Raw genomic sequence first — 21,198 nt, 5'->3', positions numbered from 1 at the left:
ATTTCTTTGTGGTGCTCGGTTTAGTGAGTTGTGTTATGTAGAAGAAAATGCATGGAATTTACTTCTTGCTGCCTGCTTCAAATCAATGAGCTGTGCCCTAGCTGGCTTCTGTGTAGAGTGGCGTTTGACTAACTGCAGAAAAAAAATCATGATGTCAAATAGCACTTGTCATGATAATTTATGACACACTGTAAAGACTGTGAAAGAATAAATGGTAGCATTGTTCACAGGTATTGCTTCACTAACATATATTTATTCTTCACGTACCAGTTATTTACGTGTAGTGTTCATGTATATAAGCAGTTAATTTGGAAGTTATTTTAACTGGATATAGCCCTTGTTAAAACTTGCACAAGTATATCTTCAAATATGAAGAAACTGAAGAAATGAGGCAATTTGGGGAACTTCTTTGTCTTCTGTTATATTTTAGAGCAACAGCAATATTTGGGTTTTTTTAATCATATGCCTATATCTTCCACAGATTGATAAAAGACATCAAAGCAAAGATTCTATTTTCTTCAGGGATGGTGTCAGGAGAATTGATTTTGTCCTCTCCTATGTGGATGATCTTAATAAGGAATGGGAAAAAAAGTTGGTAAGTTTATCTTTTTGAGGTCCTCTTAATTCTTACCTATCATAATCTGAATATCAACTACTAAGCCTTTCAAATCACTATACTCCGTTGGAATGGGACTTAGCTAAAAATTTTACAGCTGTGTAAAAAGCCATTCCAGGTACTGAAATTTCTGTGTAATTTACTGTTGTGCATTAGGACCCAATTTTATTAGATTTTTGGGGCTTTATTTACTGAGTTCATCCTCTCCTTTACTTAGACTGGTCAATATATTATACAATCAGTGCAAAGTAATCCAAATGATTTTGCTTTCTTCATTAAACAGTCTTCTAGTTAGCTGTGGCTTTGGTGAAATTATGTTTGCAAATACTGTTAAATGAAGGAGGTTTCTTCTAAATAAGCAAAGCATTATCCAAATGAGATGTAATAATAACTATTTTTCCCCTGTCCTTTGACCTCAGTTAGAGCAGAATTAGATTTTTAGGTCCAAGAATCCATGCAATTTTCCTCTTAAGACTTTTAAGACCTCTTTTTTTTTTTTTCATACACTCTGAGTAAAACAAACACAGGATCTCCTCTTTGAGCTTTTCCCTGTCCTTGACTTGCTCTCTACACATGTGTATTCATTCTTCTAGAAGAATATTTAAAGTAACTTTGCTAACAGACCTCCTGTGTAACAGAGCCCAAAGTCCAGGCTTTCTCTATAACGTCGGTCAGTGATCATCCCTGCACTCCCCAGCGAGACCCAGTTGCTTAAATGGTAACAGTGGGTCAGACAGAACCAGCAAAAGACATGTATTTGGGCTTTGCTCACACTGATACTTGAGTTCTAACTTGGCTAATATGTAAATTCAAGCTATTTAAATAGTCCTATACTACGAGATGCAGTCAAGACAATAAACTTTATTTAAAGCATAATATTTTTAAAAAATAACTGCAGGGATTTTAGTTATTATGTTTTCTCTTTTTTCGCTGCCTTCTTTCTGAGCCGGCACAGGTTACATTTACAAACTAGTCTCTGCAATATATATCTCCAAAGTTTGTTCTTAAAAAAAAAAAAAAGACCAAAAGACTTGTTTCTCATGTAATCACATTATTTTGAAAGACAAGACTTTCTGAAGAAAACTAATTATACTGAGGCTTATGGCAAAATAACATTCAAAACTAAGTATCTGTGAAGTAAAGAACGTTTCTCATCCATATCTTGTCCTATTAAAGTGTTTCATAATTAAAAATGATTGTGTCCTTTGAACAAAAACTACAAGATTAGGCTGTTCAAAAAATTGCTTACTGCTTACACTCCTTTATGAAGGAAACACTGTTTTCGTTAAGGACTTACGTTGTCTATATGCAAATATCATCCAGTGTAGAACGCAGGCCCTGCATCATATTCTTGTTTCCTTAAAAAACCCAAGAATCTCTGTCATCATCACTGGTGCTTTTCCCAGCTTAAGCATCTCACAATCTGCTTTCCTGGGCTAGCCACGTTCAGGAGGTTTGCTTGGGAGACCAGGGTTAGGTTCTAGCTATGGTACCATAGGTTTATATACAGGCATACTTTTTCACACCCACACTGATTTTGTGCCAGGCAGCAATCCTAACTGGATTCCTCCTTCTGCCATAAAGTGAAACACGTTTCAAAAAAGAAGGAAGAGTCTAATTGGTGTAGAGAGAAGAAAAAGATATCCATGCAAAATATGTGAAAGCAACTCTTAAAATAAACTTTTCCATTAGTCATACTTAAATAACACAAGGGAAGAAATGGAGACTATTTAGGTAATGTTTCAAGTGCGAAGGAGAACAAGCCAGATGCTCAGTCTAGTCACTCATTCATATTGCGTGCAGCACTTTCCTGCTCGTTGTTTTATGGGTCGTTAGAGGGTAGCAGGAACCTTTGCCAGACCAGAGGCTGTGTACGTGGGTGTCATTATTGGCTGGAGGATTCACGTGAGGAAAGACCCAAGAGCTAGTAGCTAATATTGTAGGCTAAAATGCGCTTAGTTAGGAAGAAACATCTTTCTCTTGCAAAAGTATAGAACATCTGCATCAAGTTTGGTGAGATTTAATTCTGTATACGTCTATTACTCGCACAAGAGTTTATGGCCCCGTGGAAGAAGGCATTTGGTCTGTGTTCCTATAGATTAGCTCTGCGGTTGCAGGACAGACACGCATAAAGATCATCAATGTTATGACGCATCAGTTTTCACACAGTTCCTGAGGAATCTGCTAAGAAAATTAAACTTGCCCTACATGTATGTCCAGCATAGACCTTCATACAATGAATATGCCTGAAAATCAATGCAGACTTCTTAGCATAGAAGTACTGTGCTGTTGTCTTTATGGAAATAGTGACGCGCTGCAGCCTTTGGAATTTGTCTGACATACTGTACTTGCTGTTGTACAGTCATTGCTGGAAAGAAATGTGAATTTCTTTTACTGTCGTGTGATGAGACAGCAAAATGGAACAGCTAAGAATAGAAATGTTACTCTGTTTCTGTCAACAGTTGTGACAAAGGGGTTTATTTCCTTGTCTTAAGGAAACAGCTTTATTCTGCATTTATAAGAAAGGGAAGAATAACTTCTTTGTGTGTTTCAGCACAGCCCTGATACAGATGTAAGAGGCGGTCTCTTCATCTTCTCCCTTAGCTTCATGCAGAACAGATGCATTAACTTCTTTGATGTTCACCAGAAACTTTGCAGTTTAAACTCTGTTTTGAACTTGCCTTCTATAAGCTACATGAATAGATCCTAACCACAAAGTCTCTGTAAACAAAAATTAGGATTACATTTTTGTGCAACAATACTTTATATTTTTCCTCAAAGCCTCTAGCAGATAGGTGGAAATATTTTACTCATATATGAAATGCATGTGACCGTGGAAAAATAAATATAATTTTTAAAAATATCTAACAAATTATTAATGTGTGACCAGGACATGATCTTTATTGTCCCTAAGTGTATTTCTTCATAAAATAGTCCAGAGCACAAACAAGTCTTAGGAGGAGCGGCTGAGGGAACTGGGGTTGTCTAGCCTGCAGAAAAGGAGGCTGAAGGAAGATCACTCTCTACAACTACCTGAAAGGAGGTGCTAGTGAGGTAGGGTTGGTCTCTCCTCCCAAGTAACAAGTGACAGGACAAGAGGAAATGGCCTCAAGTTGCACCAGAGGAGGTTTAGGATGGATATTAGGAAAACTTTCTTCACTAAAAGGATTATCAAACATTGGAACGGGCTGTCCAGGGAAGCGGTTGAGTCACCATCCCAGGGGGTACTTAAAAGATGGGTAGGTGTGGTGCTCAGGGACATGGTTTAGTGGTGGTTTCGGCAGTGTTAGCTTAGTAGTTGGACTTCATGATCTTCAAGATCCCTTCTAACCTAGATGATTCTATGGTCGGGACTCTGGTATCTCTTTGCAAAGTAACATGTTCCTATGTTTACTGGAAGTGAAGTCCCCTTGTCCCTGATGGGGCATGGAGATGCAGGAAGAAACTCTATCTAGTCCTTTTCATCATCTCAGACAGAAACTTCTGCTTTCTCCCAGCCATCAGAAAGTCCAAAGTTAGGGAGGCAGGGGCAGCAAAATACCAGATGCTTGTCGCTCCTGCTGTACCGTTAGGCTGCTGACTGGGAGGAGCCGTGTCCCCAGCTCTGCAGGAGAAGCTGAAAACTGGGCTTGAGCCAAGCTGGGTACCTTTTCAACAGCCTGGCTGGTACTTGCAGAAGGAAAGTGTTTGGCATCTCCTGCCTGTTGGAGGGCACACAGAGCATCCCCCTGTTACTAGCAGTAACAGCATTGTTATCAAGAAGCAGGTTTATAGCAGTTGTCTATCGTCCATAGGTAACTAATCGTGCAGTGTTGGATCTGCACTGGGCATGTTAGTACTGCTGGACTTTGGATCTTGCTTTGTTAATCTTATCGGGGTGGTTCATTACAGCCCAGCATATGTTAGATGGGAAGGTTACTGTGTACAAGTATGTGGGATATCCCCAGCAGTGTTTGGAGACTGGCCTCTCTCCTCCCTAGGCCACAGTGGTCTCAGAAAATGGGATATCAGTCTCTTAGAGATGCTTTGGAGAGGCTTAAGAACTGTATTAAACAAAATGTGAGGAAGGGCATTAGCCCACTATTACCGGTCTTCACTAATGTGATTAATGATGTTGTTTCTCTCTTCCCTCTGTGACTGCAGAGTGGCATCTATAGCAGAGTCTAGCTTTTTAGGTTTGGCACAGTAAGCTTAAAGTTCTTACAAGTATGATTTAAAAGAAAACAGCACTCGTCCAAGGGTACATTTTGTCTATTTTAAGCCTTTGACAGCGACATGAAGAAATCCAGTATTTGGCAAGAAAAGGAGGAGTATTGGTTTTTTTGCAGCAGATTGATCCCCTTTTAAAGATGGTTGTTTCAAGTGACTGGAAAGTATAGTACACTCGCATGAGTTTTGGAGAAAGGGGCTTATGGGAAGAGAACAAGGTGGTAAAAAGAGCATAATTTCTATTAGAGCACTGCAATTTATCACACAAAGTGTATAGTAAGGAAAGATCAGTAAGATGGGGCCAGACCCTTGGGCTCTGTCTGTTGTTAAGCTGCACAGCTGGAGGAGGAGCTGGCTGGTGTCTCTGGTGGCTGAGAACCCTCTGAGTTGTCTTGCTTGGCTCTCCTCCAGTGATTGCTGGGGAAAGAACACACACCAGCATGCTTTCTTTGGAGAAAATTTAATCCAGAATAGCACATAGCTTTGGATATCAGGCTTAAATGTCAGCTTCTATATACCACTTTCAAATGTAATCATAAATCACCTCTTAGTTGTATTGTTCTCTATTAGATCAGCAACCAAGAGTTCTCAGGTGTGTTTATACAGGTGCATGTAGGCAGGTTTGGGGACAGATGAATAAAAAAATAATGTATGGAATTGCATTTGCCCCCAGCATGTGCTACAATTCAGGAATTATTATATTTGCAAGTTTATCTAGGCCAGTATCTACTTTAATATCTAATAGTATTTGGCAAAATCAGACGTGAGAGGTAAAAATGCAAGGCCACTAACACAGGAAAATATATCAACACATTTTAACATAGATTTAAGGGCCATTAAAGCTATTCTTCGGTCTGTAGGCATTTATCTGAGTGGATTATGCAAACAGAAATGCAAATAGGGCAGCCTGTTTCTCACAGACACACAGGGAAAAAAATTGGCTGAAAACTATGGCATCTTGGTTTTTTAAGTGTGTTTGAAAAACGTCATTTAAGACCTTTCAGTAGAGAACACCTCACCCAGCGTTGCAGATTTTAGCTAGAAAGAAAATTGGTAGTCTAACTAGTGCTTTCTAAGGAGGCCAGGGGCTCAATATTTAGCTTAGCTTGTGGTTATTCTGGCAGTTCTTCAGCAAATTTTATATAATTGAAGGGAAATTAATACAGTCTCCCAATAGGAGCAAAAATTCTACAGAGAAGGAGGGGAAGAAAATGTTCTTGCCTTAAGACACCACCTAGGAATTACCTGGCAAAATACAGAGTTCAAGAAGGGTCACGGACTCCTGGAGGTCATGCAGCCATCGTGCTCTGCCACAGGCTGGTCTCTTTATCTCTGCCTGGAGTCCACACTGACTTTATGCAAGCTAAGCATATGTTAGAGCAACAGGTCATCACATGTAAGCTTATCTAGTTTTACAGTTCTGTTGTTTGTGAAGCACACTATTTGAATTGTCTGTAATCGGTACTTGAACATCTGTATCGGGCATGATTGTTACGCTGGTAAATAGATGCCACTATAAGCGATCAGTCTTCTAGAATTTTTCTTTTCATCTGGTTTTAACATTCTCTTAGAAATTTAACATTCTCTTAGAAACTTGAACGATAACACACAACGCACATCACCCTCCCGAAGAGTCAGAAACGCTCAAGACACGTGACTTCATTTCCTTCTCTGGTTAACAAGATTGGACAGTTTATGAGCCTGTTCCTGACTAACAAATAGGTTTCCTGTTGCTAGTTAATGCAATTCCCGATGGGCTGCCAGCACGAGGCTGGCCTTCCCGCACAAGTGCCTGGTATGCCTCAGCTGGGGTTTGTCTGTTGGTCTGCTTTCTTTTGCAAAGGTCACATAGCATTGAGGGGTTGTCATCCGGGCAGTCAGGAGGAGCGAAACTCGGTGAAGTCATCAGTGAGCGATCAGTTAGTTGCTAACTTCATCACTTAATAAAGCGTGTTTCTTTCTCTTCAGGAAAGAAGAAAAGAATTTGAGAGCAATCTGCAAAAGGCTGGTTTGGAACTAGAAATAGAAGATAAGAAGGTAAAAAAAAAATAGAGAGAAAAAGTAGGACCGAAGAAATAGATCTGCAAATTGTTAATTAGCATATACCACTTTGTTTCTTTGAGCAAAATTATAAATTATTCTAGCAGATTTCAGTGAATTGTAACTAATTTAGGTGACGCAAGATAATGAGTTTCGTTGAGTTATTTTTCCAGGTACATTCATAAGAATTGTGGAAGCAAAGTAATTTTGATTCAGGAGGAAGTGATGGCTTTTGATTTCACAACAAAAAGAAAGCACTTCTGAAAAAGCTGCGACTTCATTTAAACCCATGTAAATGGGAAGTACGCTCACAGTTAGACTTAATCCCACCTAACAAATAGTGACATGTTTGGAAGTCAGTGAATGGATTAGCATATGCCCACTGGATGTTGTAATTACAATGAGGAAGGACTCCGGTGTAACGCCTTAAGGATGTTTGATTAGTGTTATTGTTTTGTTCAATAACTGGAGAACATGAGATGCTGACTTCAGTCAGGATGCTCTTTTTTTTTTTTTTTCGGACTGAGTGGGGCAGTATAACTCTTGATGAAGTTTAGACTCTGTAACATCCATAGATGGGGATTCATTGAGCAACATGTTGAAAAGACCTTCTGGTTACCATTTTCTCCAGTGTGTGCAGAGGAACGCTAGAAGAACACATACTGCGGGGTGAGGCCTCTACTGAGATTAGTCCTTATCATAGCTGTGGGGCTGTAACTGCTCTCAGCTCTGGTTGGTGACTCCTTTTTGCAAGGAGTCCTGTATGCTCTACTCCACTGTATGAAAGAGAACAACTTTGCAATCTAGCTCAGTGGCCTGCAGGACACCTGGGCTGCCAAGTGGCCAGCCCGGCACAGCAAACCCTTGCATTTCCAACACACTCGGGCTGTAATGAGAGTTTTCAGGCTTCAATGTACGAGATTAATGTACTTTGAAAAGCCTTTGTGAGCTTTTATTAGTGCAGAGATTGTCTGTATGAACAATCAACCACTCGGTAAGCCTTTCGGGTAATAAATAAATAAATAAATGATCCCCAGTTCCCCCTCCCATTTTTTTTAAGCTTTCAAAAATATATAAAAGGCAATAAATTTTGTATAACAACTATTCTCATAAACCTTACACTAAAGCACAATTTAGTCTGATGTCCGATGTAACTTTCCTGGGGCAGGAATCTGAAGATGGCAAGATTTATTTTGTGAAGATCCATGCCCCGTGGGAGGTTCTGATCACGTATGCAGAAGTGCTGAACATTAAAGTTCCCATCAAGGAAAATGACATTCCATCCACGGTGGAAAACCCCCTGGACTGTATGCTTGCACCGCTCAGGCTTCCTGAGAAGGTGATGCACCCTGAACCGGATTATTTCACGGCCCCGTTCAGCAAGGAGAAGCAGGAGCTGTACCTCATTAATGACGAGAGCACTTTCTTCTCACCATCCATGAGAAACAGAATAGTACGTATGTGAATTTTCCTACTTACATTTACATGTAGATTTACACGGTCCTGTAGGAATATTCATGCAAGAGGGAGAATATAAACTGTGACATCTGTGGGTAAATATAAGGAAACCTAGATGTGTGTGCATCTTTCTTACAAATCTGGAATAGTATTTGTTGGAATGGATCTTCTAGGTGTCTACATGACAAGCATGCCCTCAATGGTCTCATACAGGGTAGAGCCTCCTGAAGAAACAGTTTTTGCTGTTGTGTATTATTCCTGCAGATTATATACGGCGCACAACCATTAAAGGTTTCTGTTCAATGGCCTTAAAGCAGGAAAGGTCTGAAATCCTTGTGTTTGAATCTCAGGTTAATTATATTCTTACACGTTGCCCGTACGGAACAGAAGAAGGGAAGAAAAAATTTGGCATTAAGAGACTACTAAATAATGGCACCTATTCAGCTGCATATCCTCTTCATGATGTAAGTATTTTAGCTTTCTGCTCCCTTGAACATTTCCCAGTGTTTTTACTCTTTTACCCACTGTGGTACTGCTGTTTCCAGCAGAAGTGAAAACGCACTCAAACCCTTCCATTTATCCCAGTAATTGATTCTGATTTGTAATACACAAGACATATCTGCCAGCCCTACCATTTGACTTTTATGTGCTGATATGTTTCTTCCTGTGCATGCACACGGGAACTGAGATTTTAGGATATGTGTCGGTCAGGCTCTATACTGTTAGGACTACTAAAAGTACAGATAATAAAAAGCAGTTGTAGAAGAATCTCTTCTATACAAGTACAACCAACCTTAAATGCTAAGAAATCATATGAAAAATTCCAAACCCCAAACTCGCAAATCATTGTTTAAAAAACAACTACCAAACCTTTTAAAATATTTTAAAAATGCAGACTTTCAGTTGTTTAAACTTCTTGATTTCTATTTAGAAACCAGTTTTCATGCTTTTCTTTGTGATTGAGAAACATTCAGGAAGACAAGGAAAACCAAGATCACAAACTGAATATTTGACATAACCAAGTATTTCTAAAAGCGGAGTTCTACAACACAAAATAAAATTACAAGAGCTGTCAGAAACTGCAGTTATTTTGTGCTGTTTAATTTCTAGGAAACTGATGGACTTGCAAAATTTTCTTACTGTTTGACAGGTAGATACATGATGGTGATGAACACCACTGAAGTTAATTAGTGTCAGAATTTCTTTGTGCATGTCCTCGCATGGCAGCTTGAGGAGAGCACAGCACAGAGTACATCACAGTGCTATGGCTGGAGGCAGGAAACTAATTTATATCCCCTAGTTTACGTCTTGTTGGTGAAATGCTTTTGGCTTTGCAATTTACAATGAGAACCTGATTCAGAAGTAGAGAGAACAGGATTTGAATTTACATTATGGGATGGGGCTTTGAGCAACCTGGTCTAGTGGGAGGTGTCCCTGCCCATGGCAGGGGGATTGGAACAAGATGATCTTTAAGGTCCCTTCTAACCCAAACCATCCTGCGATTCTATGATTATTTTTAATGAAGCAGGAGTAAAACGATAGTTTTCTACTTTAGGAAAGCTTGAAATTCTGCGATTTCATATGCTACACCAGAGTAAGGGAACAAACCATTCACTGCAGTAATCAACCAGTGGAAATGAGTATGTTAAACCAGCACAACACTGGTGTAACGTAACATGATGTGGTTACAGTACGGGGTGGCTTAATGTCTAAAATTGGTAAAAGTTGTCTGAAAATGTGTATTGTATTATTTTAAAACATATTTTAAAAGGGTTCTACCTAAGTGGTGAAGTAGAGTGCTAAGTTTGAATTTCAAATTAGTTTAACTGGTATAATCTGAAGAGGGATGCATCATCACCGTTAATGTTCATTTCTTTCAATGTAGTCCTTGAATCTGTCGATGAGGTGTTTTGCCTTTACTCTGATTTGCTCACAGTGTCAGTACTGGAAAAAGGCAAATGATCCAAACTGTGACAATGAGAGATACACGCTGTACATGGAGTGGGCCCGTTTCTTGCGGTTCTACAAAGAACAGCCTTTGGACCTCATCAGGTAACATACCCTGTGTGTTTTATTACATTTACTTGGTTTTCACTGTAATACAAGTGTGTATTCATTTGTAGCTTGATCCCGCTGGGAAATTTTTACTACTTTTAAGATCCGATGAGAATTGGATACTTAATTGGGCACTAACGTCCTTGGAGGACATGGCACAAGTTTTTACTAGCAACTGGAAAATTGCCAGTTTTCCAAATCAAACCACTTTCAATCTAGCCAGTTCTGGGGTCAGGTATATTACAGATTATTCAGCTGTAGAGGAACACATAATACTTTGCATATTATAATCAATATCTGCCACAACTTTTAAAGATCGGTTTGAAATTTTTAAATTTCAAAATGGACCGGAAAAAACACTGATAAAATCAGCACTAAACCCAAATTTAATCCAGTCTTACCCAAGATCTCTTTGATTCAGCTCATACGATATAACAAAAATGTTACTTCATTCACACATTACAGTTGCCCCATTCGTAACACAACCAGTTGTATTTCTGTGAATTACCCATTCATTCTAACCGTATGATCGGAACTGTTGTGCCCAGTTTAAATTATAGAGCTCCTTGGAAAATAAAAAAAATAAATCTTCATTTACATTATCCCATGGGAAGGGGAAAGAGTGATTTTAAAGCTGGAGCTTCTGCTAGGAGGAGGAGAAGGGTCAAAAGAGGCCATATGTTTTGCTCATGCAGCTTGCGTAACTTCTCACAGCTAGCTTCAGATCTCATTTTTCCAGTGTATATCAATGCATTTACTCTTCTGTTAAATGAGAATTTTGCCAAGTGTGTAAACTTTGCTTTGTAATCCTATTAATTGCATTTTTATTTTTTATTTTTTTTTATTTTTTTTTTTATTCAGGAAGTACTATGGTGAGAAGATTGGAATCTATTTTGCCTGGCTAGGATTTTACACTGAGATGTTATTCCTTGCAGCAGTTGTTGGCTTAATCTGTTTTCTTTATGGCTTGTTTACAATGGATGAAAATATGAGCAGGTGAGTGTAATGTTGAAAATCTCCTGGTCTTATTATGGGAAAAGCTAAGTAATATGAAAATTTTGTTCTTGCAGAAAACAGGTAACAATATTTAAAAGCTTGTCAGAGCAGACAAATTTGTTCTTCAGCTATCTTTGACTGAAATGGTGGTGGACAGCTAACGCAGACCTTGTGACTATTAATTAGTAAGACTCAATTTGTAGGTGAAAAGCAGTATTTTATGGCCATTTGGTAATAGCTTTTTGTATTGGCGTACCTGCAATACTTAAAGTCCTAAGAGTACCACTGACATCTCTCAAAATTGTTTGCTTCAAGCGTTTATTGTTGCCTTAAGCTTTTCTTTTGTAATCTATCTTGCAGAGCAGTCTGTTGACCTTTTTGTCTAGGTCATCATTTGTACTAACCACCAAAAGCTGAGGTTCTCCCATCAGAGAAATCCAGTATCTCGGAAGCCAGAGTTTGCTTCTTTTTAAATAAGAGTTATATTTTTTTCTTCAAGGATCCCAAGATTTATTGCATTCAGGGATTTGGGGGTGTTGGGGTGGGGAGAGGAAAAGAGGGTTGACATTTCATTGCTCGCTGCTCTTTATAAGAAATCTTCCAGAAAATTTTGAGTTTTAACCATAAAACATGAATGACAGGTTAAAATTCTCATCCATTCTATTGAATTATGTCATTTTGAGACTTGCATTTTAGCTAGGTTCAGAATTCACCTCGGAATACTGCTATACATGTTCAGATTTCTCTGGATACTGAAGGACTATCATAAGATTGTAAACTTCGCCCACGGCAGTAGTTAAATTGAAGTAGCGAATTTTACTGTAGATAGCAAAGCTGAATGAATACCTCCGCTTTTTAGAAACGGCGTTTTGAACTCATTACTAACCTGATGAAAAATAGCAGGGTTTGTATCTCACCTGAAAGCAGTGTGTGTGCAGTTCAGCTCCTTACAGACTTGTGATTCATTACTGGCAGAATCAGAAAGCCCGTACCAAGGGAATTCTTGGTTTCCCTCCTTGTAGCAGCTGCTACATTTCTCGGCTTGCCCTGACCACCTACAGGTTAACACCAGTGAATGTGACAAGACTTGGCATCTTCTCTGGGAAGCTGCAGATGCTGAGCTTGGAACAAATGAAGCTCTTAATTATTTTTTAAAAATAGATTTCATATAGCAGCTCTTAAGGTGCTATGAAGACAGATACTGTACAGTATTTTCTCCTCAGCAAAGAAATCTGTGACCCTGCAATTGGAGGAGAGATCATCATGTGCCCTCTTTGTGACCGAGAGTGTGAGTACTGGAGACTGAACACCACCTGTGAGTCCTCAGAGGTCTGTATCTGGTTCTCCAGCCACTCGTCATTTTTGTTCATACTGAAAACTGTTTTAGTACTGACCTGTTCACATCTATTCTGTTGTAGTATTCCCATTTGTTTGACAACGTGGCAACTCTCTTTTTTGCCATTTTCATGGGCATATGGGGTGAGTACATTTGATAAGTTTTATGTCGAGCAATTAGGAGATATTAACCAAACTGCTGAGGAACACTGGGGGTGGGAAGAAGGATAGTAATGGCTCTGCTTTAATATTCTGCCTCAGATGCAAAAGTGATGAAAGAATAAAAATAATTTAAAGCTACAGAGGGATTTGACTTCACCAAAATCGAAAAAAAAAAAATCTCGTGGGTGTCTAGAATGTCATAAGCATTGCATTCTCTTTCTGCTAACTTTTGTTTCTTTCATTAGTAACCTAAGACAGAGTGGTCCTTGTCAGAGTCCTCTCTCTAATGGGTGCTGCCAGTTATCAGTGTCCCTGTGAAAGAGTGGAGACCTTTTGTGGCCTTTCCCTGGATGGTCGTTCAGTGCTACCACTTTATTAGCAGCACTTTTAGGATGAGAATTAGTTGGCTTCTGTTCCGATGAAGTTCATACATTATAGTATGTTCTGATGATGCAGAAATGGGTGGTTTTCCTGACTCTGTCTGTAAACTGGTTTCACGCCAAGTGGTACTTGTTCAGACTTTAACATCATGTTGTCTTGAATACACGTTCTTTTCTTAAGCTCTGTGAGGGTTTGTAGATTCAGCATAGTGCAGTTATTGTTTCTTATTTCCTTAAATATCTTGTCTCCTGTTTCATACTGTCTGTATGAAATATCTTAATTAAATCTTCGATTTAGATATAGGTATTTCATCAACACACAAAGATCTCCGTGTGCTCATAAAAAATCTGTGCATTTTTTATCGAAGGATCTAGCCGCTAACTTTCATAGAGAATTCTCAAAACCAGTTCAAATTAGATGTTGTTGTATGGCTGTTTTCCTAACTTTTCTTGGTTTAATCACTAGCATTTGAGTGACGTGGATTAGTCATTCAGGAAGTACCGGCAAAAGATTTCAGACTGCAGAAGATAAGCCTTCCTGTGTTTGTGTGAACTGTAAAGCCCCTACAGTTCAAATAAGAACAATCAGATTACTGAAGGTTTACATTTTAAAGTAGTTTACAGAGGAGTTTTAAAATGTTATATAGTGTCATAACTTTTATAGTTGTTTATTTTATATATGAAACCTTTTCCATCTAGTGTCTTACAGATTTCTTAGCCAGCCTCACTCTTGGTCACAGGAAAAGCATCAGACATACACTGTCTTTCAGATTACCATGATACCAAATAATCATCAAAAAGCAACAGAAATCTTTGAACATACTACTTGAAAACAGTTCTGCTTGTTTGTAATAGTTCTTCATGTGCTACAGGTTTATACACAAGCAATTAGTTGCATTATCACATTCCTTTACTCTGTATTGCTACTTGCGTATGAACAATAGTTAAACTGTAATTGAGTGTGGTTGCCATAACCATGGAGATACCCACATCCTGTCTTGGTGTCTTCCTTGTCAGCTAATTCTGGAATTCAATTAGCTGATAAATTACTTAATCCATATTATGATCTTAGCTGTGAATAGTAGTCAATAAAATAGATGGGTCATATTGTGAGGGACAACAGAATAGGAGCCAGCACAGAAACAAGTTTAACTTTTTTCATTAACTTGTTCACTTCTCTCTTAACTGGATTTTAATATTTCCAAATTGCAGTTACGCTTTTCTTGGAGTTTTGGAAGAGACGGCAAGCTAGACTGAAATACGAGTGGGATTTGGTTGATTTTGAAGAGGAGCAGCAACAACTTCAGCTGAGGCCTGAGTACGAGGCAAAATGTACCCAAAAGAAGAAGAATCCCGTAACTCAGGTAGTGAGCCTGCTGGGTTGACAAGTGTGCAAACCCGCTCGTGTGCTGAAAGATAGTTTGATAATGCGAGGGTTCTGCCTCGGGAACGCCTGTATCTCGTGGCTAGGTAAAGATTTGTGACACACACATAAGCAATGCCCTTGGCTATTACATCTCCACAGAGTAGGGTTTATGGTAGCAGTGAGCTTGGCTGGAATACGTAGGACGTGATGCCAACCACACCCTCACTGAACACAATGGATTGCATCAAACAGCAAAGCAGAATTCAGTAACGCGGTGTTTTCTCGCTGAAGGCGTCCGGTTGGTGAGTGCTGAGGTTTGCGCTCTGTGATTGACGGGTATCGGAGAGAAACGCTTCAACTGCCGAAAGCAGCGTGGCTGTGTTAGCGATCCAGTCAATCCAGGAGTCTGTTTAGCCTGGCGCAGAGCCGCTGCCGTGTGGCTGTCCCGCTTCCCAGTCCGACGGTAACAGTAACTGAAGGCTGTCACCACAGCGGCACGTGCCCCATCTCTTAGACCACGGCTCTCTTCCTGCAGATGTCTTTTGTTATCTGGGCTTTTGACACAGAATAAGTGGGAATGTGGAGGTTTTGCCTCTGGAGTGTGTGCATAAATTTAATTATCCTCTGTTGATTTTAATTTCCACTGGAAAGTGGTATATTAAATTGGGAATACAAAGGCAAAGTTTATAGCTTTCACTTGGCTAACGCCATCTTTACAGTGTCCTTCACGTTTCAAGGTGGCAGTCTCTGAAATCACACCTTTGAAAGCGCTCTTTCTCATCCCTCCACAACAGAGCGGACGCAGTCCTCTTGAGCTAAGGATACATAGGTGGGAGTAGCTGTGGGTTTGCTTCTGAGAGACAGCTGCTTTGTTTGGGGGATGCTAGAGAGATGAAGGCTGCTGAAGCCCTGTGTCTGAAATCTGATTGAGGTACAATTAACCACACTATTTAACTCTGTTAAATGCTGTACATAAATGCCTACTAGAAGTTAATCATCTACGTTTAAATTTAGTTTAGGTAGGAGTTACTTGACAAATTTAGGGATCAGATGGTTGCATTCCAATACAACATCTACCACCTCAATTTGACGTATTTTTAAATCATCCTTCCTCTTCCTAGAGTTATATATAGATACCTTATTTTCACTAGTCGTGAGTATACTAAGATAACACAGTCTCTGGAAAAGAAACAGAAGCTTAGCCTGAACACAGAAAGCATCATTGTTATATAAAGATATATAACAACTCCAGTCTTTCAGGGCTTGTCTCTTTAATTGTTAGGAAATACATACATCACTCTTATTTCTTATGAGAGGCAGTGTTTCTGTCTCTCCTTCCCTTCTGCACATGCAGCATTAATGTTGTTCTTCTTATACTTGTAGCTTGTACACTATACAAGTTACGCAGAGGTCTTTGATAACAATGCACTATGATTTTGAGTGTAGCTCTCCCAAGGTACTGATTTCTGCATGCTCAGGAAAACGGCTTCAGGTAAATCAATTTTTGATTAGCTCATTCACCTAATTGAAAACAGATGCCTGCCTGTTGTGTGTTTTTTGCTACTTTGCATCCCTGTGTATGCTCAGTCTCAAAACCTCCATTTTCTTACATGGCTGCACAGTGACCGAAACCAGCTGGACCATGGTGGTTCTGCTGCAGTTAAACGAAAGAGCCAGGGGAAATCCCGCAGGTGGTTCATGGCCCTTGTGTGCCCCGAAGGACGGGGCTGCAGCAGAGGGCGATGGTGTGAGGAGAGGGGAGTAATGGGCTCGCTCGCAGACAGCCGTTATGGTCAGCGTGGACCAAAACCCATAGTCCAGCAAGGTGACTCAGCTGCAGCAGATGACAGCTAAAGATGGTATGGGTGAGGGGTATTCGTATAACTGTCCTGGGGGAGAAGATTGTTCTCTCTCTAAATTCATTCATGCAGATCTCTTAGGTAGGATGGTTTATTTGGACTTTATTCAGGGAATAGAAATTGGACTGTAATGTATTTCTCTTATCTCAGAGAGAGATACTGCACTGTTCTGTGCTTTCTAAGAATGCATTAACAATTGCCATAAAAATTCAATGACCATACAATCCTTTATTTTATGACACATCAATATATTACTTTGGTGGATTTTTAGAAGACTTTGTGTGGCAGGGTTTAGCAGTGATCCTTATCAATAACCTTTATAGCAAACCATACGGATTAGCCACGCTGTGGTGTAATTTCCTTTCATTAGATAATGTGCAATACTGAACACGTGAAAGGACGGGGATTTCAAATAAGTTAATTCTGCAGACTGATAAGTTAATACACATACAGGTCACTGAGTATCTTGCATCCAAAGGTTGGCGTTGCTTCACTCCAGAAAATTATTTCCTCATTATTCCTGGCCATGATTCAAAGCTCTAGGTGCACTGAAACAGAAATGCCCATCTTGAGGCCTTAATTAACAACTCTTTTGGTCACTATGCTAAACTACCTGGCTAGATGATAGCTAAAATCTGGTTTTGCTGCTTACAGTAGAATCTTAATTTACATAAATAGTGAAACATTCCGTTCAAACCTAGGCTCTGTCATTGCACATTATTGTCTACGCTTTGTTCTAAAGTAGAAAACTTTTGAATAGCCCAGAATGTGCAAAACATTTCTTAGTCTAGAATATATCTATTACTTATTAATACCTAACAGGTATAAAATGTTATGAGCCTATGTAAAGCCACCCGGTATCTGTGCTTGTATCTTATCTTCAGCTGTTTTTTTATAGTTCTGTTTTTAGAGCCTTTAACTGTTATCATCATCGAACAACTTGTTGTGACTCAAGACTACAGTATTGATAATTATGTTTAGTAAGTATACTTAGGCAGGTACAGGCAGCATATCTCTCCTGAGAGAATAGCACATTGCACTTCAAACAAAATCACATTGCTATGAGCATGCTGATTGACTGGAGAATATCCCCATCAAGAAGAAATGCTTGTGAAACAACTGCTATCACTCGGTTGCCTCAGAGACGAGCGCACAGCTCGGTTGTGGCCATTGTATTCAGCGTAATTACACCGCACTATGCCAGTGCGTTGGGCACATTCTGAGCTTGGGTGCAACGGGAAAGAAATTCCTTTCAACAACATTTTACGGGTTCAATATCTTCTGTTGTCAAAACAAGCATTTCCTGGTTTAATATACTTATTGATAATATACTTAATATTGTGCTTGCCTGTAGTAATCAGTGCCCCTTTGTCCAAGAGGAGCATAAGCATACTACAATGCCTTGTCCCAAGATTTACCAAATTCAGATTATTTTTTACTACATCTTCTTCCACTGGCATTAGTTCTTAAATGATCCTTTCTTAATACATATAATCTGATGTTTTAGGAATTAGAATTGGTTGCGAAAAAGAGAACTTTACACGAACATGGAAAATTGTTCATGTGCTATATGGGGATACTCGCTTGGGTAAGATCTAGCTGCCTGGTGCTGCAGCAGAGATTGGCAACTAACGAATGTAGCCATTTCTTCAATTAAAAAAAAAATAAATTGAAGGAGTGGAGGAAAACCCTCTCTGGCTGTGTGGAAAAACATGGTACATCCAGGTAAATGACCATTTTAGGAAATCTCGACATAAAGAATTTCTTAAAATTCAGTCCAGTTCTGGACTCAGAGCTGTATGACAGCTGACCTAGCATTACAGTAATACTTCTGTCCTGTTCATCTAATGAAGGAGGTGGTCTTTTTCTTTCAGCTACAGGTTGTTTTTTGCAAAGCTTTTACCATTCGTTCCAAGTACTGTCTTTAATTTTAGCATTGTTATGGCCGCTTCTGTCCTGATCTTCCCACCCCCCTCCCACCCTCCCCAACATATTCAAAATCACATCTTATCTGCCCTTTTAAGGGGAGTCTGAAGGGGTTTCCTCGGATGTGGGCACTTTCACACAGCTGATGAGAGCTCTGTGTGCTGCTTGATGTTAGAATAAGATGATGGATTTGTGAACTGTGCTGTGCTTGCTTGACTGTTTCAGGAGATGGAGCCTTATTTGCCTTTAACTAGCCAGGCTGTGCGGTTCTGCATCTCGGGAACTACAGTGTTGTTCTGGGTGAGCATCTTTTGGAATCATCATTTTAATATATATCAGAGTTGCTGATCATAACTAATTATGACATTAACACAGTCCAGTTTTAATCACGACATTAACACGTGTTTTTATCATTGTCCTGCTGATTTCCTGCTCTCATGCAAAATACGCTTCAATTCAGATTTAAAAAAAAAAGTCCTTGGAAATCTGTCACTAATGAGTAATTTGATTGGACATTTTGGTATAGGGATAATTTTTTCTCTGCCTGTTAACAAGCAATACTGAAAAAATTTACATTAAAGGCAAAAAAAAAAAGATACTATTCACTACAATGAAGTATCTACAGAGTGAATTTCAGGTGGACAATAGAATCTAACTTCTCCCTTCCATCTCCATTTCTATGAATCTGTATCCTTCTGCACTGTTTATTTTTTTTATATTGGCATTAGATTGTGTGGTTTTCTTGCGTTAACAAAATAATTTTGTTAGGTTTAATGCGTCTAATATAACAAAGTGTTCTGCCTTTGTGCTTTGCATTTCAATGCTGCTGAACTCATACCCATACAGAATAAAATTTAAAAAGTATAATGCATGATGTTTTACATCTTACTTCAAAAGTTGCATGTGTATGCTACACTGAGCTATAAGTGTATTTCACATCTCTGTCCTTTCCTTAGGTGTCTCTGATTATAGCCAGCATGATAGCTGTGATCGTGTATCGTCTTGCGGTGTATGCTGCCTTTGCCAGCCTGATGGAGAACACTCAATCTTTAGAGTCCATCAGTGGATTACTGACCCCTCAGCTGGCAACTTCAGTCACAGCCTCATGCCTGAATTTTGTCATCATCATGATACTGAATTTCTTTTATGAGAGAATAGCCATCTGGATTACTGATATGGGTAAGCAGTGTACTTGAAGACAAAACTTTCAAGGAGTTACCGAAGATAGAAACCATCTAAAGGTGCTCTGTGGAGTTGTTCTCACCTTGGGCCCAGTGGGAGACGTTGGTTGTAGCTTGCAGCAATGACTCAGTTCTATCCATGGCCATACTGAAGGTTTTCCCCTCAATCGAATAGTTATCATTAGCTGGTTTCTCTTAGTATAATGTTTGCTTAAATTAAAACTAGCCTACAGAAAGTATCGTAGTTCTGAACATAATTAAAAAAATACCATGTGTTATATTAGAGTCACTAAAGCGAGATCAAACTGTATTGATTTAGCAGTATTTCAATTAGAAATCCTGAAGATATATATTTAAAAACAGATCACAGCTTTCACAGACATCTTTACAAGAAAGTGGACTAAATAATCATGTCTCTTAATTTGGGAGGAAAAGTTAGGAGGCTAGGGGATGGGATAGGACAGCAGATTTTCCAGGGTTTCTTTTTCTTGGCCCTATTTCCCTTAGCTGTGGATTTACAGGTTTGGAGTTAATACGGATTGAAGGCAAAGATTGAGCAGGTTGAGATGCTGGGCGCAGGATGTGTTATTGTGGCTGCAGCCGCTGGTAGCTTTACCGGCCGTAGGCTCACACCAGAGCTGGAGGAGCTGGCAGGCAGGCCCAGAAAGATCTATTGGTTTTGTAGCAGATTTCATGTTTGACTCCTGCTTGCCTGTTGGAAATATCCTTCCCTAGAGCCCTTCTTATGTCTTTTTCTTTGTTTGCCCTTAATGATTTAGATGAACAAGTCCCTGCAGGTGCTTTATAGAAAGAAATAACTGCGGAATATTCAGCTGGAAATGGGAGAGATGAAAGTATTATATATTTGTAGTTTGTACAGGTGTCATAAACATGGTTGGGTGATTTTTTTTTATGAGGTCTTACAAGTGGGATCAAGAATTGAAAGGTGTTTGTTGCAGAAACTTAATGGGGTGTTGCATTGGGTTTATTTTGATTTATTATGGACCATCTCTTGTCTCAGAGATCTTTATTGTTGTTCTCACTTGGCCAAATTAGACCAAAGAAAGACAGAACAAGTAATAAGTAAAATTGCCGCTAGCAAAAAACCAAACCAAAACACAACAACAACAAAAAAAAACCCAACAAAAAAAAAAAAAAAAAACAAAAAAAAAAAAACACAGAAAATAATCATTTTTTAATCTTTCTTTCTTGAAGGCCATGAATCGTAAGCATGAAGCCTCAGCAATGTTATTTTGCAGCTTGCAAGTGTGGAGCATTAATTTCTTAAGTGTCAGCACTACCTGTGGCTCTCAGTTACAGAGGCAAAATAAAGGTTTACTTTTGTGGGACTGCTGCCCTCCTCTGGCGGCCCTGGCAGCTCCGCTTACCCAGGCTTAGAGACAAAGTTGGGTCCAGGGTATGAAATACGTTGTCTGTTGTTGCCAGGAGTATCTGGTCTGACTCTTGTCACTCTTGAATTCCTTCAAAAGGTTAGGCCAGATTTTGCTTTCAGACATGCAGGTATGACCTACCTCTGGTGCTCTGAACATTGTGTGTCTGACGTAGACAATTGAACAGCTCTCTGACATTAAAAATGCTTTAATGAGCTGCAACA

The 21,198-nt window shown here is 39.3% G+C and overlaps 1 protein-coding gene across 2 annotated transcripts in view; it reads left to right on the top strand.

Annotated features, from left to right (window-relative positions):
- Positions 1–21,198, top strand: part of ANO5 (anoctamin 5) — a 59,321-nt gene that overhangs the window by 26,255 nt on the left and 11,868 nt on the right. For both annotated transcript variants that reach the window (XM_074150003.1, XM_074150002.1), the window contains 11 exons: positions 482–595; positions 6,794–6,862; positions 8,034–8,318; positions 8,674–8,787; positions 10,260–10,375; positions 11,240–11,374; positions 12,598–12,703; positions 12,793–12,853; positions 14,464–14,615; positions 18,628–18,702; positions 19,359–19,581. In XM_074150003.1, coding sequence (XP_074006104.1) covers positions 482–595; positions 6,794–6,862; positions 8,034–8,318; positions 8,674–8,787; positions 10,260–10,375; positions 11,240–11,374; positions 12,598–12,703; positions 12,793–12,853; positions 14,464–14,615; positions 18,628–18,702; positions 19,359–19,581 — 1,450 coding nt within the window. The remainder of the gene's footprint in view (positions 1–481; positions 596–6,793; positions 6,863–8,033; positions 8,319–8,673; positions 8,788–10,259; positions 10,376–11,239; positions 11,375–12,597; positions 12,704–12,792; positions 12,854–14,463; positions 14,616–18,627; positions 18,703–19,358; positions 19,582–21,198) is intronic.

The sequence above is a fragment of the Numenius arquata genome, chromosome 6, assembly GCF_964106895.1.
Source record: "Numenius arquata chromosome 6, bNumArq3.hap1.1, whole genome shotgun sequence".
Lineage (NCBI taxonomy): Eukaryota > Metazoa > Chordata > Aves > Charadriiformes > Scolopacidae > Numenius > Numenius arquata.
This window is presented reverse-complemented; position numbering and strand designations above follow the sequence as displayed.